General features: G+C 40.4%; 1 protein-coding gene across 4 annotated transcripts in view; it reads right to left on the reverse strand.

Annotated features, from left to right (window-relative positions):
• Positions 1–26,586, reverse strand: part of GLI3 (GLI family zinc finger 3) — a 258,797-nt gene that overhangs the window by 20,970 nt on the left and 211,241 nt on the right. For 3 of the 4 annotated variants that reach the window (XM_034761254.1, XM_034761251.1, XM_034761253.1), the window contains 2 exons: positions 26,311–26,427; positions 24,661–24,801 (listed from right to left, as the gene is read on the reverse strand). In XM_034761254.1, coding sequence (XP_034617145.1) covers positions 24,661–24,801; positions 26,311–26,427 — 258 coding nt within the window. The remainder of the gene's footprint in view (positions 1–24,660; positions 24,802–26,310; positions 26,428–26,586) is intronic. The other variant, XM_034761252.1, reaches the window with a different exon arrangement.

The raw sequence follows: 26,586 nt of genomic DNA on the forward strand, positions 1-26,586 counted from the left end.
TTTTCCTCTTCGGCCATACAACTAAGATTCTCACCCAGGCCCTTGTCAGCTCCCATCCTCATTAATGTAACCAATTCTCATTGGCCTCCCTAAAATTCAGCCCATCTCAGCAATCCATGCAAGATGCAGCCACTAAAACCACCTTCCTAGTGATTTGACGGTCATTCCCCTCTTAAAATTCCTCCACTGGCTCCCTCCTTCTCCACAACATCAAGCGTCTTGTGATTGCCTTCAGGGCATTGCATAACTCCGCTCCTCCCTAATTATCTGCTCGTCTCTCTTATCATATCACTCCTTTCCCGTCCTCTCCACTCTTCCCACAGTCATCTTTACTTTCGTCCATGTTATCTCAATGCATTGAATGTCCTCTCTAAGCTAGTCTGCAAAGCCCCTTGTTCTCATTGAAATCCCTCATCTTCAGGGAAGGCCTCGAAGAAACTGGCTGACAAAGTCAAGTACTAATCTGCTTCATTTATTTTACTCTTGAATGAGCTGCTTAGCTCCCTTGGAGGAAGGGGTGGAAAGGGAGAGGTGTAAAGACACTGGAATGGAAGCTGGGCATTGGTGGAGGAAGAAGAGGAGACGGATGAACTGGGTAAAGAGAATGTAATGTGCTAAGCCCACATAAGAAAACATACACAGTTGCAGAACACAACAAATCACTTAGCCAATAAGATTGATGGCTTTCATCACTTTGGGTCAGATTCTGATCCTGTTACTGTTACTCAGAGTGAGTTGTACCTCACTCTGGGAGCAGCTCACTGATATAGAGAGAGACAGGCAGAATTACATAAATTGTCTAACCATTTTTATTGGGCATTTAATTATTATTTAGCAATATATACATGTATGTGTGTGCCTCACACATTGAAAAACATGCTACAAATAGAGTTAATGATCTTGCAGACAACTGCTATGTAAAACGTTCATTAGTTTGTGAACTTCACGATTCAGGTTCTTTCACTCTAATAATTACCTTTGGATTTTGCATGGTGTTTTTGACTCCTTGGTCACCACTATGAGAACAAATGAATAGTTTTTAGCTTTACGCTTTGGCATAAGAGTATTATGCAAAGCAGAAGCTTTGGTACAGTACAATAAGGATTTATGGGGTTTCAATTTATAATCTGTTTGTAACCTTATTACACCCATGAAATGTCACATTCCAGGGACTACATCAGAAGGACTTTTTTTTTCCTGGTGAAATTGAATTTTAATACAGTGGTCCTAGTGTCTTATGGGTGTGAAAAGACTGTTCTTTTAATTTTTATCTGTTATGGGCCCGATCCTTTAAGTCTTACTCATGTTATTAATCCTTACTAAGGCCAATAGGCTCATGCAAGCCAATAAGCCTACTCCCCAGAGTAAGGATTACTCACATAAGGCTCTGCTGGATCAGGCTCCATATTATTAAAAGCTTCTCATCTGAAAACTGAAGCTCTCTTAAGAATAGAAAATTTCACACAATGTCCCTCTCACACAAGCATGATAGAACCTCCCTCAAAAAATAAGGTCCATTAATAGAATGCTGTTCACCTTCATGCCAATTGAATGTTAATCAACAGAGTTAAATTAGTTCTAGCCCAGTTTCTTTGGTTTAAAGGGTGCTGCGATGCTGAGCATATAACATTTCTGCAGAAATACTGTGACACGGAGGAAGACACACAATGCAGGGTAACAATTTGCAACTCCACTAAAATCAAGGCTGAATCTGGCCTATACTCTCTACTGGGAATGCTCAAAGGGATGAGAAACTTGAAGCATGATTTGGAGTTGCCCTAGAAGCCAAAGTAGTCTATGATCACATCCAAATGGCAAGAAATAAAATCATAAAAGATAGCCTAAAATGTGGAGCCAATGCAGGTTTCATAAGCCGCACGTGCTGCTTTGCACCACAGCAGAAAATGCACGGCAACATTTGAGGTAGGAACTTCCAAAAGATCTTTTGTTTAATTTTCCCCTTCTGTGAGTTTTCTATAGAAAGGGAGCACATAGGGATATCCTGACTGACTAGTTGGTACCTATTAGTCATTCATAGATAAAAAAGGCCAAATGTGTTTCCCTTGGTAGCCAAAGAGTAGCAAGAGAGACTATCCTTTGACACTGGAAGGATGATTCAGGAGCAACAGAGAAGGAATAGATAACAGATCTAATTGAGGATGCATTGGCTAATGAAGTATGGTTTGGAGGATAAAACAGAAAAGTGTGAAGAAAATATCTAAGTTTATTTCATACACTGAATACCTTATGCAATATATTTAACAAGAAAACCAGAAATAAAAGGCATTACTTGCATGCACTGTAGCTAAAGTTAATGGTGCTGTGGAAAGCATAACATTAGCATCTCCAGTAAGTTTTTTTTTTAAATAATAACTGTGTAACTTAAATTTTGCACTAACTAAGCTTTTGGCAATTAATTTCCCAGCACTTGGAAAGACAACAGTCCCCAATAAATGTATGGATTTAAAAGCAGTACAGACAGTTAGGCCACTTTATTGGGCAGTCTCCCCAACCCAAGTGCACAGGGGCCAAAGGCTGGAAAAGACACAGAACTGCTGCAGTTACTGTGCGTGAGACGGAGGGTGAGCCGTGGTGAGTCAGTGCAGTGGAACAGCCTCTAAACATGGTGTACTCTGTATCCACATGGAGGGGCAGGTTGAGAGTTCACAAATTGCACAGAGCCAACATTCCAAGTCTTAGTGTAAGTGGCATCTGTAGTGCAGATTTGAGGCCAGCAATACAAATTGGAGTTACCACTTAATAGAGCAGAATAGCTGTGTGGCTGGGTTGGAAAGGAATTAATTGCCCCCAAACCATAGGTGCTCCATGTAAAGCCCCTTTACTTAGGTTTGTGCACAAGGGCTGAAGATTTGGCCTTAAGTCCATGTGCAACTAAGTTGCTTCAATTATCAGATATTCAAGGGGCATCTGCGATATGAACCCCTGCACTGATATCTACCTATCAAATCTGTTTATCTAAGGTACTAGCTGCCAGTACCGAAATATCTGAGCAGCTGACAATCTTTAACATGCTTAGCCTCACAACTCCCTGTGAGGTAAAGAAGTATTAGTATCCCCATGTCACAGATGGGGAACTGAGGCACAGAGATGGTAAGCGACTTCCTCAGATGGCTAAGTAAATTCAAAAAGGGCATTGCCCTTCTAGAGATGTGGCCATGCAGCACTTATGCAAGTGCCCATTCTTGTTTCCTCCTCAGAGGTAGAGTCCATGACTCATCACTACTCCCCGCTGCCATATTAGGCAGTCAAGCAATGAGGAGATGACATCAGAGCGGCTGCTCCTCCACAACATCTCATTGTAGGATGGCAGGCCTCCTCCCTGACAACTGGTGAGAGATGGAACGAACGACATAGATGGAAGACATCTCTGAAAAGGAGCAAAAATGTAGAGATGGGCCTACCAGACCACAGATATCCCCCTGACAATGGAAATCACAGAGGAAGGCAAAAATTGTGTGTATGTGGGGTTAGACCTTGCTACCACAAATGCACCCAGGGTAGAATTTTTATAAATGATCCAACTGGTAAAACCCAGCCCCTCCCTTTCCTCTTCAACCCTTGCAGCAGTTCTGCAGGGGACACTGCATTCCTTAAAATTGAGGTCTCCATCTCCCACCGATTGTAGAAGTTCTGCATCACTTGCCTGGAAAACAAGTATGGATCCTTCCTGTCCTTTTTCTATCACACTGGAAAGCCTCAGGAGTAGTCAGGCCCTGAACAGCCAAGGTAAGCAGCAACAAGAGACCAACATCCCCTTCACTGCTCTATAAAGATGAGTATTTGACCCATGTCCTTAAGGTGGCATAAGCACTTAAGCCATTTTTAGTCATTAAGATGGAAGAAGCACATAAGCTGCTTTAAGTCCTTATGGTGGCATAAGCTTTTAAGCCACTTTTAAGTTCTTAAAGCCAAATACAGCCTATTGCCATACATTGAAAAGTGTGATCTTAGATACATGCCTGCCCAGAAGTTCCAATTAGTGGTATTCCGAAGTGTGGCAATTTTTTTTTCTTTTTATAGTGAAAAACATTTCCCAGGTGATCAGAATTACAAAATTACTGGAGTGATTTGCTCTGTACATTTAAAAATATTTTTTAAATCAAATAATTACATAAAGTTTCATTCAAAAAGGTGGCTCTTTCAGAAACTTATTAGCATGTGAAAACCAGGAAGTATAATTTAAACCACTGTATAGACTTCAACACCATATGGTATCTGTACAAGTGATGCCACTGTAATACATGCACTAAACAGCATAGGATGTTTATACAGTAAGTTCACATAGGGTAGGGTACACACAGGTATTTAGGCATTTGAAATCAATGGGAGATAGGCATCTAAGTACTTTGATGAATCCCACCCATGGTTGTCAACCCTCTACATCAAGACAAAAAGAGTCAGCTCTACTGTAATTCTGGTTAATTTGAAGTCGGGTGCCATGTCAACTTTTTATTACTCTCTGTTGTTAATGTTACTCTTCCTGATTCCCAGCGTAGTTCCTTGAGGATTGGTTAAATTGGAGAGAACAGCCAGTGAAGAGTGGAGGGAGGAGAAAGATCAAAATTAGAAACCCAAGTGGAATGAGAAATAACGATGAGTTATAACCAAACAAGAAGGTCAGCAGAATTAAATGGAAGGGGATCAGATGCACATGGAGAGTGGGAGGGACAGCAAGCAGGTGTGCACTGCAAACAGTTGAATGGTAAGGAGATGAGGAGAGAAGGTAGCATTAGGAAATGCTGGATGATAGGAAAAGCAGGAATTGAAGAGCGAGGGCTGGGAATGAGATAATGCAACAGTTAGAAGTTAAAGTAGTGGGGGGGAAGACTCAGAGAACTCACAGGGAACAGAAGAGAAAGCAGAAGTGGAAAGAAACACACTGGAGATCAGGAAGAGTCTGTGTGTGCTGCAAAGTCCACTAAACGAAGAGAGACGAAGAAGGAGGGAGAAGGAAAATGGACACAGTCATGTGAGAAGCATATACTGTTAGTGCCCCATTCCCAGTTTAACCACGGAGGCACTTTAATCTAGCACTAAAAGAGATAAAAAGATGATTTTAGTCATACCACTAAGCTTTTATACCAGTGTTAAATAAAGTTGATTTACCTCAGTGAAGCTCCCCTTCTCCCTTGTGCAGTATGCTGGGGACTGGTTGGTTGCCATCCTGTCCCCAGTGGTGGCTGCATTTGAATGGTGCCTATGCTTGTAAAATGCATTGGGCTAGGCACTATGAGCTAGGTTGTGCCCAGCCTGGCAAAGGTGTGCAAGGGAGGAAACAGAGTGCAAGAAGCCTTCTTCTTCCCTCCTGTTTGCCCCCACTGTCCTCTGCACAGGTGCCAAGCCTGAGTCTAATTTCCCCTCTCCCCATCCGCCAGTGACAAATACTATGCAAATCTATGCTTCCTCCAAAAGGACTGGGACCGATAAGGGACACAGCTCCCATCAAACAATAGTGCTGACCCCAGGTGCATGTGGGAAAGCATGCAACAATCTGTCAAGGTGTGCGGGGTCCGAGTTGTTGCTTTATGCTTCAGGAGGCATAGTAACTGAAAGGCAGAGTTCCTCCACAAGCTTCTTCTTGGGCAGCTTCCCTCTTCAATGCCCTCCACCATGGCACAAGATACCACAGCCTTTTATTATTCTTTTAACACCTGTAGTACAATGGAGACCATTGGCCACAATCCTGATCAGGACCCCACAAGAAACAAGGAACACAGGGATTGGATAGGGGAGGAGGAAGCTGTCAAATACAAGCCATTTTAACATACATTTACATTTTGGGATGGTCATTCTAAATAGACAAACTAAGAGTCAATTACTTCTAACGCCCATTCTCCCGAGCCATCGTGAACTGGAGGATTTGTAATTGTTGCCACAGCAGAAATGGGTCTTGAGTAGTGTTGTTATCGACATGCAAACTCTTGTTATTAAACAGGAACATGTTATATAATAATATAAAAGACACAGCCCAGCAGGGCTGTTTTCTTCTTGCCTGTGTTTCTGTTGTTAACATAGATCTGATTATTTTTCTTCACTTTCCTGTAATAACAAAAAGCATTCTCAATTTTGTAAGTTAAAAATGTTTCCTATTTGCTAATCTGTGTGGGTGGGGGGGTGATTCTGCTCCAAAATTTAAATCTTTTTCTTCTGTTCTCTATCAGTCAATTCTGCTGTTGTCTTTGTTGCCCATCAATAGGTTAAACATATCCAGCTTGTATGTTTAAATGCTAAAGACAGAGAAGTCCCCAAGGATACGTCAATCGTTGGCCCATGTACAAAGAAAATACTGTATTTTGCTCTGAAGAGCTCTCTGTGGCAATTTAAGCACAGTGAGACAGACACAATATCCTGGAGAGAGCAAAACCTGCCTTATTACATTCCTGACCCAAGAGAAAGGATCTGCCCTTAGGATATAAAGGGAATCAGTGGCGGGGAGGGGAAAGTTACCTAATCGTAAAAATAAAGACAGTAGTTCATAATACAGCATTTCCTTTCTTTTAATCTCTGATATCGTAGTTATACAGTATGTATAGGACACAACATGGATGAGGCAAACATATTTTGCTGTTTAGGCTGAAGAGGTATTCCTTGAGACTGCGTTTTAGGTTTCCGTGTTTTTATATAGGCTTTGGGATTTTAGGGAGGGGGTAACATGATATTATAAGGATTCTTTCCCAATAAGATCACATCTTGTTCTTGTTTTATTTGACATACCTTCATTCACGTATATAATATGCCAAGTCTGCTAACAGCAAAATGTTGCTCAGTAAAGGTGGCGTTTTACAATTCTTCCTTGATTTCCTGTGCAAGTCCAGGTAGACATAAAGCGATGGGCAAAAACTCTGTTTTTACTTCTTAATATCAAAGGTCTACTGAACAAGCATCTGCCGTAATCTCTGCAACAACTGGTGTGGATGTTAATCATTTTACGGCTATATAAAAGCTACTTTAATGGGTTCTCAGTTCTGTTTCTCCTCTGATGTTCCCTCACATGACATAATCTAAAACTAAAGTGCCATCTCTCAGGGAAGAGTGTTACATTCTTACATTATTAACTGGGAGGTTAATAGAGGAAGCTGACATTTTAAGGAGTTCAGACTCTCTTTTCTTTTTATTTCTGGAAAGAATCTTACAATATACTTAGAAACTGCTGTGAGAGCTAAGCCTTGCCAATCCCTTTTGTACTGAAGTTTATATTGTATGTGCATGAGTCCAAGAAGAGTGTCAGAGCTTCCATATTTTGTGAAACTAAACAGAATGCTCTGCCCTCACCCTGTCCCCAATAGCCCTAATTTGGGGATCTTCCAGATATGATGCTAAAGTCCATCTATTTGAATGGGTATTGTCAGAGAGCGGAAAGTGGGCTTTCTGTCTAGTGGGAAGGTGTGATGAGGGTGTTGAAGCTCCACTGGCTACCACATGACTGGGGGTATGTTGGGAAAAAGTCCTGCTGCTTTGGGGTAAAATTTTCCCATTTTCAGACATGACTTAGGCACTTAGAAGACTAAATTCCTTTGATTTGGCATGAGATGTAGGCTCCCAAGGGCCTAAATCTCTCTTGAAAATGGGGTTTAGGCTCCTAAGTCATTTAGGCACTTTTGAAAATTTTACCTTTGGTCAATTTTAACAATCCACTGTTCTTCAGTGTATTAGATGTGTGTCAGGGTTCCACGAGCTCTAGATGATCTCTCTTTGGTGTGGGGTGCAAATAATAAATAACAGGTAATTCATCAATTCAGAATGCCTTGAGCATAACCCAAGGATCACTAGATATACTAGTGGAAAGAAAGGGGACCATGTGGAGGTGATCGCTAAACCCTCTGCCAGTGAAGGATGACTCCAGGCTGGCCCAAACAGGCTAGCACTGGGAAGAGTGGTAGGGGCAGGGACTGGGACTGTTTGCTTTGGGTTTAGGTTGATCCAGTGCACCAGCACCTAGTGCAAGTTATGTGGATTGGTAGAGGCCGCTATTCCTGGCTATAACCACTGAAGGAGTCCTGTATCCTAACCCTGGTTGGTGAGCTGGATTTGGGGCAGTCCTCTCAAGTGTACGTGCATCACACATACGATCTAATTACTCCATAAGTAATCACATGGAGGGTGAAGCAAGGATTCTACATGGATCTACCAGCCTACGCACCTCACAGAGTGGAGCACAAGAAAGCCAGAACAGTCTTAGTGCTACCATGGGGGAACAGTTCTGTAGTATAAGTGCACGTAGGGAAGGATTTGCTCATATAAGTAGGTTCTGCTCCACACACAGAACTCAGTTCTGGCCTCAGTCACACAGGCCCAACTCTCATGGAAGCCAATAGGAACTGCAGTCATGGACGCAAGGGCAGAATTGGGACCATAGCTTGCTGGGGGAGAAGCTGCAGGACTGCATTCTCCAATGTCTGTGTAATTAAACCACATATTGACCAACCAGAATGAGTGAGCTCATCTCAGAACGCTGCCCAGCAAATACATAATTTAGTTGATTTTATGAGTGATTGAATATGGAAAGATACAGTATAACCTTAGGCTCAAATCCAAGATTCACATCTTTAATGATCTTTGTATATTGGGAATAAAATGGTTGTAGCATGCCACCGTTGTAGTATTTCCAGGAAACCCATGTTTTTACCTACTAAAAAAAAATCCACATACTCAGTATCAGATATGAACAAAATCTCACTTCTTTCTTTGTAATAAGGAACCCACTATAAAGCTGCATACAACCGTTAACAAAAACATACATGAAAAATAGGAATGCGAACTGCTCCACGCACTTACCACAGCTGCAGATTTTAATGTAAGATTTTTTAAAAGTATATATGCCATTTCTAGCTTTTTTAGAGAACTCTGCTTAGTGCAGGGGACAGTAAAGTAATAATATACAGTATGTCAATAGAGTATTTCATTTTATTTGAAAATACTATGGAAGATGAAAATACCATCCTGGTTTTGTAAAAACATACTATCACCTACTAGGTAGGACAGCTTAATACTTTGGATGTTTTCCTCACACTACTGCAAGAGAGATGACAAAAATCTATAGGTCTCCTTCTTGCAGCCATAGCTCATGTGATTTCAATGGAAATCAGACCTACTGTATATATTAAAAGTGAATTAACTACTTTTTCCATATTGTTCCCCTTTAATAAATTCTAGCCATCGTTTTTACTGAAGCCATTTAGACCCTGATCCTGCAAGCTGCTCCGTTCTGGATGACTCTTATGCCAGCAGACAGCCCATTAAAGACTATAAGGTTCTGAACGGAGCTCATGGCTGAGGTGAGGCTTAGGCAGCTATTATTGTATCTGTTCCTGTATTTTGGTTTCAAACCAAAATAAAAGTAATAATATTTTTCTTAAAACTTCTGCATTGTCACATTTCACAATGCAGATCAAGCCAACACAGCCGAGAAATAAACTCGGAATAGTAAAGATGCAGAAGGGGAAAAAGTTTCAGGCATGAAAACTAATAAATTGCGTTACATAAATTGCGCAGCTTTAATGAGAAAAACCTGTGAAAATTACATTGCAGTTTAAGGCAAGGTTTTGAAAAAGAGACCTCAAGCAGGTTCAGACCAACAGGCTCTTTGAGTTAAAATGTAACCATATATTCCAGCAGCTTTATATCATTTTATATTAGCAGAGACAAACTTCTTAATCCCATGAGCCAATTTATAAATCTAAGAAATGCTATGGTATGATGAAACAAGGCAAAGCTACAGAGTAGTATTTTTAATAAGATTTTGAAGAGTTCCAAGCACCCACACTAGTACAATGGGTCATCTATCTACACGCAGAGGTTAGCAAAGTATATGCTGCCCTAAGAAAATTTTGCTCTACTATTTTACTGAAAATCTTATGCACATAAATGGGGGAAAGATAGACAGCAAGGAAAGCAAGGGACAATTAAAGCAATCTGCTAATTAGAGTATGTTAAATATATGTATGTAAACATTGAGCATATATATGGTACTTGCTGAATGATATGTAATTCTTTTAGTCCAGCAGTTCAGACTTGGACCAGATTCTGCAAAGCCATGAATCTTTCCCATTGCTTTTCATAGTTTGTAACTAATCCCTGTACTGCTACCACTGATCCTCTTAGAATAAGAGAGGGGGTGAGTTCCTCAACAGGATTTTCCCATATAAATCAATAAAAGAACATTTTTCTTTTTAAAGAGAGTTCTGTCATTCAATATGATCATATCCAAATCATCTACAGTGTGAAAATGTTGGTGCTTCATCTTCAATTTTAGACCTCTACATAGCAGGGATTCTAAATCTATCTTGACTTTCTTTACAAACTGCAGGTTAAATTAAGTGACAGACACTGATCCACTTTTTGCTAATAAAAAAAAATGGACCAGATCTATCCCAGAGCTATGAAGGAAGTGGCTAAGTATTAGGGAAATCTTTAGCAGATAATGTATATATTTAAAACTTGTTTCATGATAGAGGAGATGACGAACTGGAGAGAACCTACTGTAATACCCATAGGTAATAAAAAAACCACTGTGTCATCTTCAATAGCATCATCCAGGCCTAAACCAGAATGAGACATCCCTGGCTCTGGTCTTTTCAATCGCAGGTGGATATTTCTGGTCACCTGTTCACAACATCCTTTGTATAATCTCATCATATGCAGCAATATCACTTCTACAGTCCCAATAAGGCATTACGCTTAGATCTGGGCTTTTTCTCCTGGCTATCTATTTAGAATTAATCTCTCAAGCTCTTGTAAGGTTTCTCTTTTGAGCTTGTCATATAACATGGGTCAGGGCTACAAAAGGTTATAACCCTCATAACGTTGGTATCCACTGACTCTTGTGGCTATAGTTACATCTCCCACCCAGCACCAGCCACTCCTCCCAACAAATATCATCACCAGCTCTACAATCAGCTCTCAGCACCCATCCCTGCTACACCCCCAAACCACAGCCCAACCTCCCATTTTTTCTTTCCATGCCTCAACCCCCAAAACCATCTGTGGGCATGTCACCTGTCTTGTTCACTATGCATGTAAAGCCACCAAGAGAAACTGTGAAGCATTTTATTAATATGCTGATAAGACTCAGATAGAATGGGTGGAATCCTGGCCTCATTGAACTTAATCGGAGTTTTGCCATCGACTTCAATAGGGCCAGGATTTCACCTGATAAATCTCCTTTCCAGGGAATTTGGACAGAGGTGTTTCCCTGACTTCCCAATGTATAGCAGGAACAGGGACTGAGATGAAGGCTAACTGGCTCAGGATCAATGCAGATGGTATGGGTGTGATATTTGTTAGGAGTGGGAAGCATTTTGAGGAATTGATGGTGATTGCATCCACTGTCAGAGCATCTGTCTTCAGTTTGTCAAAGTGGCGTTCAATCTTGGGGTCTTGCTGGTCTCACCTTTCCTCCCGGACTCCCAGACATAAGCAGTGACCACTAATACTTCCTTTCATCTGTTGCTGGCGAGAAGATTGCATTCCTTCTTCTCAGATACAGACTACAACACAGTAATCCTTGCCTTGCCAGCTCAAAGCCAGATTACTGCAACACACTCAGCCTAAGGCTATGAAGGCTACTCATAAGCGTCAGGTAGCACAGAACACAATTGCCTGCCGTATATAGGAGAGAACTGAAGAGCATATATTTCTGTTAATTCACTTCCAGGTGAAGTTACTATTATACAAAACCCTAGCTAATGTAGGTCTGGGTTATCTCAATGATCATCCCTCTCCCTATGCCCTGTTGTGGCCACTGGAATTTGACAGGAATGTGCTAGCCTAGAAAGAAATCCGCAGGAGCCAATGGAAGGGCATTCTTGGTGACCAGCCTGTGGCTTTGTAATGCTTCCTCATCCAAAAGCCATCAGAGCCTGAGCCTGGTGCCTTTAGTATGTGATTTGTTCAGGCTTTTTACTAACTCTTAAGAGTTGGCAATTAATTTCCTGGCTGGTAATCTGCTGGCTCTGATCCATTCAGAGAAAGTGGTTCTATTGTACAGAGGTAGGTGTAAGTGTGCAAGGCATATGCTCCCTGTTTGAAAAAAAAATGTAGTATTCTCTTAATTTGAACCAGAGTGGTCATACTTAGAAACTTGCTAATAGTCCTAGATAACTAAATAAACTCAATATTTGCAGCACTCTTTAAACTGAGCATACAGAAGTATAAGGAATAGTACAAATACTGAGGTGCTGTTATCTAATTATGGCAAAATTGGAATGTTTTACAGTGCAAAAATCATAGGTAAATGGTGCACTGATACTAGCTATATAAATGCAGTAAGAGAATTAGTAGTAATAATGTTAATGATGATGATTTTAACATTAGTTTGCTGCATTTAATTTCTCTGATTTTAAGAAAAAATAAAATGAGAGAAAAAGACAAAGCCTTAACCGAAGCAACCCTAATTCAGGAATCCTAAATTCAGGAAGCCTCTTAACTAAGGCAACATAGAAGACTATGTCTTAATTCACCCATTGTCCCCCAGGCTCCAAGATGCAAAGGAGGGTGCAGACTTTATTTGACTTCACTGCTGTCTGCATTGCCCTATTCCTATCCAACCCTGCTATGGGGTCTTGTTCCCTTCTGGGCTTGGGTGAACTTCAGCCACGTACGGTAATTAATGTAAGTGACAACTGCATAATAGAATCACATGGAATAATGAGCACTTAGAGGCCTGATATTTGTGGGGCCCGATCCTGTTCTCATTGAAACGTATGTCAAAACACTCAGTAAATTCAGTGGAAGTTGGATCAGGCCCATGGTTGGAGAAAAGCACTGTTCGGGGTAAGCTGCTAACGAAAAGGAATGGATGGAGCTAGCTGAGTTGTTTAACCTCCTCCTTCCACCTGAAAATTTAGTATGTTCCCACCTGCCGTCGTGCTGCTGCTGTTCATTCTTTTAGTGCTTTCTTGACACGTGTAGGAGAGGATAAGCCTAATGAGCGGGAGTGTCAGCACAATATAAATTACTGCAAGGGAAAACTTGATGCATGGCTCGGGATGTGAAAGAGGAATGTCCACCACTGTTTGTGATTATGGATCACATCACAATCTAATAGCAATTTTTACTTAATCAATAATTTCCATGCTGAACAGACAGCCCTGTTACAGAGAATCGACAAGCAGGTGCTGATAGCGACAAGCCTTGTTATTAATCTTTACCCTGCCAGCTTATCAGCCAAACTACTGTAAAAAGCACCACCAAGATGGATTTAAAAGCAGGTTTTCTTCCTTTCTCTTGTTTTTTGTTCCTCATCCTTCCCCCTCCCCCTGCAGATACAAAATGTTACATACACTTTATATACTAAGTTTATTTGAGAAACCTGGGGCTTGAATTACACCAAAAGGCAATTCATATTAAGCAATTTCACAAATCAGTGGGACCTAGACCAGCACTCAGTGTTAGCCATTATAGGCTAATAAATCATACTTTCTCTTTGAGATGTCAATCGCCAAAGTGCTTTGTAAAAATGTTGGCATCTGTAATTCAGCAAAGCCTTTTCATCTTGAAATAAGATGCTCCAGACTGATAACAAGAATAATCCTCTCTTGATCAAAAAAAAAATCTGCATTTTACCAATTAAAGCTGCTGCCAGAAGCCAAAAGGAGCAGCATTGAGACTCCACTGAAGTTTATCTCTGCTAAACACAAGGAGGAATACAGTTAGAGCTTTGTTTCATTTTCAGCTTGACTACTTTATCTTACTCTAAGAACTGCAGCATCTCAGCCCAGTGATACATGTAAGAATGGTATATGCAGACCTCATACCTACAGTACAAGCCACCAAATCTACCCACTCCTGACAAAAACACCACCCATTCATTTTATAGATTAGATACCCAGCACCTTGAGGAAAAGTCACATGTGCATAAACGCTTCAGAGCAAAAACACTGAATTTATTCCATCAGGATAAAAGGATCCGCTGCTTGTTTCTATTAAGAGGTTACACAAACAAAAGGTTCTGAAAAAAAAGATAGAATAAAGGGAACGGAGCAACTGAAACTTTAGTGTCAAATTCTTAGAACTGTCTAAAATGCATCAGCTAAATTTAACTGCATACCCACAAGCCTACATTTGCACAAGCAAAACTGCCATTTCTATGCATGATCAAGCATTTACACACGTAATAACCTGGTCCGCACAGATTAAGTTTTCCCAGGAGCAATCACTACATGCGCAAACCTTTCAGGCACAGTTTGGGTGGCCAATGTGGAAAACGGGGCCCTGATATCAAAGATTTTGAAGCTAGCTTTTCATGTGTGCACTGTGGAGTAAACCCTGCCTTCTACCCTGTAGGCACATGTGGGAGGCAAAGCACAGCAGAAACACTGCATTTCCTCTGATGGATGTGGGGTGCCAGACAGTGGAGAACTTGCACTAGGTGGATACTACACTATTTTATGGCAGAGCCAAGCTCTACAGTAACTTTTTGCACAGGAGTGAATTTCAACCCAGGATAAATCTGCTGGCCCAGGTCCCGTATGGTGGGGATGGCAGCAAGTTGGGCTTACTGTGCCCTTCCCAACACTCTGGACTAGTGGATGCAATCAGTTATGCACCAGCTATGATACATGGGTGCTGAATAGTCCATTGCTCTGCCCCATGCCTTTTCAGCACATTTGTCTAAGCACTGTTTATTCAGGCAAGATATTCAGGATTTGGTCCTCAACTGCTATTTCACACATGGAATAAACGTTGGAAATCACCTGACTAGTATAACTAAAACAAGAAAGAAGTTGCCAGTGTGACTGCACAGCTACCCAAACCAACCACTGTACATGCAAAATAATATTCATTTCAACAAGACTCCCCTATATGTTTCTGCACTCAAAAAGCACAACCAATCCCCTTGCTCATTATCATACCTGGTCCTTCCCATCTGTGTGCCCACTTGTGCTAGTTAAACTGTGTTTTGCAGCTCATGTTTCCTTCCAGTTTAACTGGCTCCAGCAACGTAAACGAAAAGCAGTAGTAGGTTAACAACAAGTTTTACTGATGCTGAAAGAGAAATGCTAATTATAGAGCAATTAAAATTGAAATGATTACATGTCTCTCTCTAAATCCCCTTTTAATTCCTCACAGATTAGGGTGGTTTGTTTATTTGTAACCCTCTTTCTATTTAAAAAATAAAAGCAACCAGAACAACCCAACCATTTTTTCCCTCGCTGGTTCACTGAAGGCCATACTCCACATCGGGATAATTCAGGACTACCAGCTTATACACACTATGTAATAGACCACTTAGGGAACCTGAATCAAAGTCCACTGGCATCAGTGGTGAGTATTTCCACTGAGCTTTGGATCAGGCCTCCTGTGAGTAAGAAAGTGTAGCTAATATAGCAGTGCTTACTCTAAACACAGCCCTGGGCTGCAAAAGGCATGAATGTCTAATACATGGGCTGCCTGCAGACATTTTGAAGATGGACAGGGGATGTGCTAGGCCTTCCTGGCTATTGACTTTGCATGCTGCACGTGGAAAACAGCTGTGTAGCAGCCATTAAGTGAGTCTGGAGTTACTTAGCCTTGAAACCAAGAGCACTTACACAGTTACTTTTGATAGGGGTTAGAGGTCCGGGATGTAATTTACTAGTATATTTTTCAACAAAACATTCTATACTATATGCCTAAACAGAGAATGTGTGTCAGAGAGAGAGAGAGCACAACTGCGTTGGGCAGAGATGTGCCTTTTTACACTCTAGAAAGCATGTTGGTGCTCTAAAACAACAACTCCACACAAATACACTCTAGCTGGGCAGTTGGCAGCCTGTGCCATATGAACCTGTGAAAGAAGGGGGGTATCATTTCATAATCATTAAAAAAAAAAAAAAAAACCTCAGGGGAGGGGGGAGATTCAAAATCTAAGAACTAAAAATTCACTGAAGACCCTCTGTGCATGTGCCTCCCCTTACTATCATCCAAGATCTGGAGACAGCTACAAAACACACAGAGGAGGTGTTGAAAAACCTTTCCATTGCTCTCTCTTACCTCTAAAAAGCTCCCCATCCCCCCAACCCCATCATCAAGTTCAGGATCTGGATTCGACTCAGGTCACCCTACTATGAAAAAGATTTCCCTTATATTAATTGTCTACATTTTGAAAATGAGCAAAGTCCAGACCCAACAAGGGAAAAATAACATTGCTAGTTATAGATAAAACGCTCCACCTAGAAAATAACAATTAAAATAATGGTCAAATCTAGTCTTCAGTCATTTCAACTGAAAGGAAATGTACCTGAGCTATTCAGGGCAAGGGCTGTCATGTTTTTACTCTACCAAGCACAATGAGTTTCTGACCTTGTGGAGGCCGCTAGGTGATACTGAAATATAACTGAATAAAATAATAGCAAAGCACACTGAAAACAGTCCTTTCAAATAAAAAACACATTAAATACACGTGTCATTAGGCTCCTTTAGATTGTTTAGCCCCTCAATTCCTGGGGCCATGCCTTTACATACAGTACCACACACACTGTCAGCGCTGAAGAAAAGAAAGGAAGAATACAGCAGATGACTAACCACATTTGAGAAGGGCTGTATGTGTAACTGCCTATTTAAAATAAGATGCTAATGCACAGCTAAATTGTTGTCAGTGGAACCCTGCCGTCCCGGTTCACGCAGCTCTGTTTGTTCCGTTGGCCATAAGATTTTCAAGGAGCTTTTCTTGAATGTGCACGCAGGTGCGTCTCACATGCTCAGTCACAGCCTGACCCTGCAATGTCTTACTCATGTGAATAGTTCTTATCCATGTCAGTAACCTGCCCCTAGTCACAGCATGGGGAATGGAGTCCCTTCCATGCCCTGGAACACTGTAGGTAGCAAAGGGAAGCTCTGTCCAATCCCTGCCCACCACAGCCATTCCGAAAGGGAACAGAAGCAGCACCAAGAGGCAGTGCAGAAGCAGAATAGCCAAGATTTTCAAAAGTGATTAGTGATTTCCAGTGCCTCAATTTTTGGGTTCCCAACTTGAATCACCCTAAAGGGGCCTGATATTCAGTGGATGAGTGCTTAGCAGTGTCTGAAAAATCAGGCTTAATTTAAGATGTCGCAGATCAGGTATCCATAGATTGCGGCACCCAAAATCACTAGTTACTCCTGAAAAGCTTGGCCTATATGTCCTGGTGGGTAGCCCTGATCTGGGGGCATGGGCTGGCTTTGGGGGCTGAACCCCCTGCTTCTTTTGTGAGAGCGAGGTGCAACCCTCTGCCTCAAAGGAAGAATCTGGAGGAAAGTCAATGAAGGAAATGCCACATGTTGGTTCTTCTGAAAGGCTCCAATACCTGGCAAGTCCTATTGGGCACAGGCCATTTTGCATATCGTAGATTGGCCTTTGTAAATATTAAGGGCCAGATTGTGGCTGACCCTTGTGTATATGCCAAGAGGTGTGTATAAAGTACAAGCAGCCTTCCCATTGCCTGAACACAAGTGCTATTTACAATAGCAGCCTTGCATTCAGTGGAGTGCAAGGGCAGTGGTATCTGTTCACCCTTGGGGGAGCAAATCTGGCAGCCTAGCCCTGCAAATGCACAGGAAGAATTCAAAAAACTAAAATGAAAAATGTATGCTGTCCGTCTGAGTTTAGGGCTTCTTGATCTCGTATAATCAAACACAACCATAAGAGGATTTTACTGCTGTGTGATTAAGGGGAAAACACTAACCAAAATAGGTCTATAGTTCTTCAAGTATAACTATTTGTGTTTTCAAATAAAAGAATAATTATCATGAAGGCTACACAGTAAGCGGGGGAGGGATGAGAAACAGTGTTGCATTTTTCTGATTGCCATTGTGTTAATATTTAAACAATAACTTCAGTCGTTTCCTTTAAGGATAATTTTCTTCAACAATTTTTCATCTTTAATGTCTAACCCCTTTGCAATATTTTGTTCTTTCTAGTCTCACTGATTTCTAGAGGGTGGGGTGGGAGGAAGACAAACTGCAACAAAAAGCAGATTTAAAAAAATATACAGTATCTTATTAGCTTCTGGGCGTTGGAGAACATTTATCAAATATTTAAAACAAACTTGAGCTCAGCTAAGCCCAATTATAATATCTCGCTGGGCAGAAAAATTAATTAAACAGCTGCATGATAAAGACCCCAGCAGCAAACTGAAGTGCTAAAATAAATAAGTTTTTTTCTGAAGGATGTACATAAGAAAGTATGTAACACACATGTTCAAACAGTAATGGAAGTAAGCATGCTTTTCAGGAGTGCAATGTACCTGGCAGGCGAACATAGCCCAGGCCCTAATACTGCTCTCCAACTTTGTGATTTGCTAATGTGAAACACATGCATCCCTTTTGCACCAAGTTCAAATAGCCCTGGAATTCCAGCAGTGTAGCTCAGCGACTGAACCAGAACAAGGGCAGAACTTGTCAGGATTTAAGAGCTTTCAGCAAAACCCTTCAATTGCAGCCGGCACCCTATTCCATAGAAGGATATCAATTATAGATAGTGACTTGCTTTAGCAGGGCAGTCGGTACTGTCAGACACGAGATAGACAACCATGAAGAATCATGAATCTTTCTATTAACTGTTGGGGGGAGGGAGGAAGGATGGACAGGTGCTATAAATAAAGCACAGCATCTGAATGGTTTAACACCTTGCCTCTTGGTGTATGTATCATGAAAATTTAACCATGCTGAGTTCTAACTGGCACACACCACTTGAAAATATGAACCACCACTGAAATTGTTACAGCGTCAAATCCTCTGGGGTGGGTCCACAACACCTCTTTTGTGTATATTTTTATTTATTTATTCATAGCAAGTAAAGTTCTGTTTATAAATTCAATAAGAAAACACCATCTCTTGGAGCCCACTCCTGCTTTTGTTGAGTACCCACAATTCATACTAATGACAGTGGAAATTAGGATACACAAGCAGTGCAGGAAAAATAGTATCAAATAGTGATTAGTATGCCTAAGATTTAGACTTAATTGTGCTGCAATATATATGCTATGTGTACATATACACACATACATAGTCTGTGTGTATGTTATATAATCTATATTGTAGCAGAGCACCAGCTCTACTATAGTTAAAGTTGAGAAGTTTCCTGTTAAAATCTCTATAGAAATAGTATGTGCGCCTATGTGCACACGCACACACACGTACACACACGACTTGATTCTCCTATTGTTACACCAGCGTAAATCAAGAGTAAATTCACTGAAGTCAATAGAGCTACTTCAGTGAAAGAGTAGAATCAGGAGATATACACAGATAAATACAAATACATATGTACCTCCCCCACAAGTAGTGATGATATCTATATGATAAATTGCATTTAGCCTGCCCTTCACACAACTTCACCTGCACTCTGCCCACTAATCCCTCTGGACTGGAATTCATTTGAACATAGCAAACCCCTCAGCAGTTTAAAACAAAACAACCTGATAGAGCAAGATCTCTGTCTTTTCCTTAAATATGGAGTTTCCTTGAAAACTACAGTGGTTTGATGCAGAGTGTCCAATATTCAGTCCTGCTCCAGTGGCAGGTTTACAGTTCCTATTTAAAAATGTTAAAGCTCTCTACTTTCTGTAAAATACATGAAATTTATGGAGCACATGGTAGAATGGTATGACACAGAGGTTTTATTTATACTTGTTTGTGAAGATCTGCATAACTCACTCATGTATAAGTCACACAGCCATTGCAAACTCATGCCAATAAAAGGACATTCTTTGTACGGGTCTGAACAGCATCTAACACAATGGAATCCCAATCCTGATTGGGCCTTCAGCTGCTACCTCCACATAAACATTAAATTAGAATTAATATATTCACAGTAGACAACCACGTATTCTATCTTACCCTAATTTGCATGGGCACACACACTGCACACTAGGTCAGAACCCCAGAGGGGGAACATCTGCATTTGACCAACAGTATTTAATAAAAGCAATATAAAATTAAAGACATAGGAGGAGAGTTTCAAAGGTCCACATTAGGTCTGTCAAGTGATTACAAAAATTAATTGCGATTAATCATGCTGTTAAACAGCAATAGAATATCATTTATTTAAAAAAATACAAAAAAAAAATGAGGAGTCTTTGTGGCACTTTAGAGCCTAACAAATTTATTTTGGCATATGCTTTTGTGGGCTATACCCCCCTTCATCAGATGCATGGAGTGAAAAATACAGTAAGGAGGTATAAATACACAGCATATGCAAAGATGGGAGTTGCCTTACCAGGTCGGGAGTCCACTCCATGCATCTGATGAAGTGGGTTTTAGCCCATGAAAGCTTATGCCCAAATAAATTTGTTAGGCTCTAAAGTGCCACAAGCAGGAGCGGCACCAGGGTTTTTGGCACCCTAGACAGGGGTCCTTCTGTGCTCCCAGTCGTCGTCGGCAATTCTGCGGTGGGGGGGTCCTTCCACGCTCCCGGTCTTCAGGGCACTTCGGCGGCGGGTCCCGGAGCAAGTGAAGGACCCCCCGCTGCCGAATTGCCACCGAGGGCGGCAAAATGCCGCCCCCACAAATCCTGGTGCCCTAGGCGACCACCTAGGTTGCCTAAATGGAAGCGCCGGCCCTGGCCACAAGGACTCCTCGTTGTTTTTGCTGATACAGACTAACAGGGCTACCACTCTGAAACCTGTCATTTATTTTAAATATTTTTGGATGTTTACTACATTTTCAAATATATTAAATTCAATTACAACACAGAATACAAAGTGTACAGTGCTCACTTTATATTTATTTTTTATTTCAAATATTTGCAGTGTAAAAAACAAAAAAAATATTTTTCAATTCACCTCATACAAGTATGGTAGTGCAATTTCTTTATCATGAAAGTTGAACTGACAAATGTAGAATTATGTACAAAAAAACCTGCGTTCAAAAATAAAACAATGTAAAACTTTAGAGCCTACAAGTCTACTCAGTCCTACTTCTTGATCAGCCAATCACTCAGACAAACAAGGTTGTTTACAATTTGCAGGAGATAATCCTGCCTGCTTCTGTTTATAATGTCACCTGAAAGTGAGAACAGGCATTCTCATGGCACTATTGTAGCTGGTGTTGAAAGATATTTATGTGCCAGATGCACTAAAGATTCATATGTCCCTTCATGCTTCAACCACCATTCCAGAGGACATGCTTCCATGCTGATGACAGGTTCTGCTCAATAACGATCCAAAGCAGAGCAGACCGACGCATGTTCATTTTCATCATCTGAGTCAGATGCCACCAGCAGAACATTGATTTTATTTTTTTGGTGGTTCGAGTTCTGTAGTTTTCGCATCAGAGTGTTGCTCTTCTAAGACTTCTGAAAGTATGTTCCACGCCTCATCCTTCTCAGATTTTGGAAGGCACTTCAGATTCTTAAACCTTGGGTCGAGTGCTGTAGCTATTTTTAGAAATCTCACATCAGTACCTTCTTTGCGTTTTGTCAAATCTGCTGTGAAAGTGTTCTTAAAACAAACATGTGCTGGGTCATCATCCGAGACTGCTATAACATGAAATATATGCAGAATGCGGGTAAAAACAGAGCAGGAGACATACAATTCTCCCCACCCCCAACGAGTACAGTCATAAATTTAATTAACACATTATTTTTTTAACGAGCATCATCAGCCTGGAAGCATGTCTTCTGGAATGGTGACCAAAGCATGAAGGGGCATACGAATGTTTAGCATATCTGGCATGTAAAAACCTTGCAATGCCAGCTACAAAAGTGCCATGCAAGCGACTGTTCTCACTTTCAGGTGACATTGTAAATAAGAAGCAGGCAGCACTCTCTCTCGGCAATGTAAACAAACTTGTTTGTTTAGTGATTGGCAGAATAAGAAGTAGGACTGAGTGGACTTGTAGGTTCTAAAGTTTTACACTGTTTTGTTTCTGAGTGGAGTTATGTAACCAACAAAAATCTGCATTTGTAAATTACACTTTCATGATAAAGAGATTGCACTTCAATACTTGTCTGAGATTAATTGAAAAATACTATTTCTTTTGTTTATCATTTTTACAGTTCATATATTTGTAATCAAAAATAATAATATAAAGTGAGCACTGTGCACTGTGTATTCTGTGTGGTAATTGAAATCAATATTGAAAATGTAGAAAAACATCCAAAAATATTTAATACATTTCAATTGGTATTTTACTGTTAAAAATGTGATTAACCACCATTAATTTTTTTGAGTTAATCATGTGCGTTAACGGCGATTACTTGACAGCCCTAGTCCAAATGCTAACTAGGTACCTAACTCCTTCAGTGGGAATTAAGCACATAAATGCAATTTGCACCTTTGAAAATCTCCTCCGGTCATTAATATTATATTGTTTTTATTAAATGAGGTTGGCCAAATTCCCAGTTGTAAGTATCGATTATATCCATTAAAGAAGTGCTTAGAACACGCAGAGATCTAGGTCCCATTGTGCTACGTGCTGTCTGTACACATAGTAGGAGACAGTCTCTATTCCAAAGAGCTCACAATCTAAGAGAGACAAAAAGTGGGACACAGAGGCTCAGCGAGGTGAAGGGCCAGATTTTCTAAGATATTAGGCACCTAAAAACCTTTGAAAATCTGATAGCAGATCAATACCAGAGTTGGGAATAGACACCCAGGTCAGTGCTCTATCCACTGGATCATGCTGACTCTGGTAGTTTGATTTGTACTGCTTTGAAGTGGCAGTTATAATTATTATTTACTATTATGGCTCTTATTATTTCACTTGTGTCGAGAGGCCCCAATCAGAATTGGGGCCTTGTTGTACTAAGCATGTCCAGACACATATGAAGACACAGTCCCTGCCACAGAGAATTTTTTTTCTTTGTAATGCTGTGAGGTCCCATATCAAATACTGGCATCGCTTTCAAATATAAGAGACATTCTATTTCCATGTAATTCTTGCTGCTGGCTCTTACCAATGTAATGGGTCCCTCTACAAATCAGATCAGACTAACACAGCCTTAGTCAATATCCACTTTTAAAATCTCACATTGCAGTGCCATTTAAAACTATAATATGTTAGCTATATGACATGCACAGCAGAATTCAATTAGATTGTATGTCTACAATTTAAAAATTTCAACTTTCCTCTTTTTTCACTACCAAAGGCATTTTTAATCTGCCTTTCTCTTTTAGTTCTAACATTTTGGTGGAAATGATTCATCATCAACATTGGATCATTTCTGAATATTCAGAAATGTTTCCCAGGCATCCTAATACTCCAATCTTGCAATCATCAGCATATATGTAGTTTGCTGTGGCCATATAGAACCGTATTGAACTCAAGAGGGTGTTTTAGCAGCTGCAACAGTCGGTCTGCACGCAATCAATTGTAGGATTGGGGCCTAATTTTCTAAATTCAAAGTCTTTGTGTCTTCTGTTGAAACAGTCGCTTTTCATTAAAACAAATATTACACCTCTGCTCAAGAATAATTCACATGGTCTCAAACAAAAACAAAAAAAATCCCACTACACTTGTGTAAAAATGTGGAAAAATAATGTCACTGAAATAAATTTTCTTTTGAACTACTTGTCAATATTCTAATCTGTGATTCAGCAATAATTTCTGCATCACAAATTTGTTACTATTAAATATGTTTTGATGGAAAATTGCTAACACAGCTTTAGTCATATTGGGCAATATCTTCAGCCAGTGTAGATGGGCATAGCTCCATTGACATCAATCTATCGATTTGCACCAGTCTGGCCTATGGTGCTCTAGAATGTATTAAAAAAACCCTGGAAAAATGTACATTTATCAACAGCATTATTTTGATACTATAGGCCTGATAAAAGAATGAATTATGCATAATATACAGCACTGTATATGGTGCTTTTTCATGAAACAGCAAGGTTTTGATGCTCTGTTCTCTTTATCTGGTAATGTTGGTCTGCATCTCTATCCCCAGTCAGGGCACAGGAGATTATTTTTTAAAAATTCACCATTAAAATAGTTCTACTATTTGGCTATTTGATTATTTCACAGAGGTACAGTTAATAGAGTTGCCATGGGCTAGAAATAGGGGAAGAGCATGTTTGCTAAGAGAGATTCTTAAGTTTGATGGTACAATTTTTAGCCAAGTGTGCTACACAGCTGTAAACAATGCAAAGAACATTTTGTTGGTGGGGTGTGTGCGTGTGTGTGTGACTAACCTTTGAACTGGAATGAATAAGGCTACAAGATTTGCCTTAATTCAAGGGACTGTAGTAACCCAGTTTATACATATCCAGCCAAGTAATCCACCTCAATGCACATACAACAGTAAATTGATACATAAAATAAACTGTAAATCCTTAGGGGGAGGGAAGAATTTCCCCTTCTCCTCTTTCTATTGTTATAATCCCTTTAGGAAAAAAAAATCAAACTTGGGTAAAGGTTAATAATAATTCATGTCCAGCTTACTATTACTCAATAACTATCAAAGTCTCTAACTCAAAATAGTGTTTGCTGGCTTACAGGATCAGAGCCATTACACTCTCTATTGAAGACTTTATTGAATTTTACACTAAGCTTTAGCTGACTGAACAGGTCAAGCACTCTGGCTCACAGTTTTCTTTATTCGCAGAAACTCATAAACCCTTCTCCAGTTTGCAACGCTGTTAGCTAAGAAACTTGACTCAGCACAGGGTCAGAGAACCTGACCCCCATGAAAAAGGTCACATAGTTTTAAAACCCAGTTCCTGAATACCATTAACTTACATGCACTAGCTGTTCCTGCGTGTCAAACTCTCGTGAACAGCCTTCCCAATGGCAGTTCGTCTCATAGACCACTTCGGGCTCCTGCTTGCTTTCATCTTTGTCCCCTTCCTCTTTTACAAGGGTCATTCCTTCTGGCTGTTCCTGGGGAAAAAAATAACAAACAACAACCTAGGTGTGAAGAGAGGCAAGAAGAAACTCTGATAAAGAGTGGGAAGAAAGATGAATTACTTCAACATTAAAGGAAAGGTACAGTAAGAAAAGCCCAATTTAGATTCATTTACTCTTGCTTCAGCTCATTACCCACATTCAGATAAAACACAAAAGCCCCAAGTGGGCCTTGTAAACCAGACAGTGGAGATGGGCTATTTCTCTAAGAGCTGGCTCCCTTTTTTAACAATATATTTTCCAGAAGTATCCAGTGCAGATCATTTCTGCAGGAACCTCCTCACATGGTGCCTTGTTACACGAACTGATAGAAGAGGAAAAGAGAAAAGGCAGATCCTGCCCCAAATTATTCAAACCTCCTGGCGTTCGGTATCAATGAGAGGTGGAAGAGGGTGAGGGGAAGGGTCAAAACTTCTTAAAAAAAATAACTGGGAGTCACAATGAAATAAATTAAAATAAAATCATAAAGGGCCTGCTTCTAATACTTGGATTAATTATATGGGTCATCCCAATTGTTTCAATGGGATTATTACTGAGTGAGATATTATTCAGTATGAGTAAGGAGATCAGAATTGGGATCAAATACTATGGCTGTGCTTGCAAGCAAGATCATCAACAATCTAAAATGTACTTCAATTCTGAATTCCGTAATAGGCTCAGAATGCGAAACTTCTTCCAAAATTAGACTGATAATTTTCAGGATACTTGATGGAGTCATTTGTTTTTTTCCCCACAATGTGTGTATGTGTGTGGTTGTTTTTTAATGGATAGCTTCAGTTCCTAGCAGAGCCCCATTCTCCCCAGCTTGCTATTTGCTCAGGCTAAGAGTCAGATGTCAGGAGTCTTTCTAAACATTTGTTTCAGATTATGAAGACATGCTATTTTCCACTTCAAACCCCCATGTAGGATTTAGATGGGCTTTGGTTTTGGTTTTATGGATTCAGTGAAAAGACTGAGGACCTGATTCTGATCTCACCTACCTTAGTGTAAATCAGAAGCAACTCCACTGAAATCAGTGAGTTATGCTGGTGAAGAATCATATGCTGAAGCCCTGAATCTGCAAAGTGCTTAAGCACACGCAAAGTCCAGTTAAAGCCAATGAGATTTAAGCATGTGCGTAACTTTAAGTATGTGCTTAAATACTCTGCTGAAGCAGGGCTTAAGTGTCTCAGGTTCACCTTTTATCACCAAATACACCACAGCAAACAGAGGATTGAAAACTCCTCTAAAGACATACACAGATGCAAGTCTCACCCCACCCCATCCCCCAGCAAAAAATATAAAACAAACCAGGTCATAATTGTTTACATTTGATTCTGTAATCATCCCTTGGTACTATGGACTGACGCAGTGTGTGTGTGAATCCATGTATGCTAGGCGAAGGGCCACAAAGGGGTGGAAAGCCTTAAAACATGCTACAGATAAGATGTGCCTTCTGTCTGGCAGTGAGATGAAAGTCTGATTAATGAAACCTGCATGCTGTACCTGCATGTTTCCTGCACCTGGACTGGGAAGGTCCTCATCTGGTTTTATCTTGGAACGCTTGTTGTGCATTGGATCCCCGGTGCTGCTCACTGCAGATTCACTTGTGGGTTTATTCTGCTGCAGGTGTTGTTCCCCAAAAAGACAAAATTAGACTGTGATAAATACACAGAACTCCAAACAGAAATATGCAGCATCCGCTAAGCAACTTTATTTGGAGATGCTCCATTGTTAATTATATTGGCTATACCATTATAATATATTCAATTACATAGCATT

This window comes from Trachemys scripta, chromosome 2 (genome assembly GCF_013100865.1).
Source record: "Trachemys scripta elegans isolate TJP31775 chromosome 2, CAS_Tse_1.0, whole genome shotgun sequence".
NCBI classification, from domain to species: Eukaryota; Metazoa; Chordata; order Testudines; family Emydidae; genus Trachemys; species Trachemys scripta.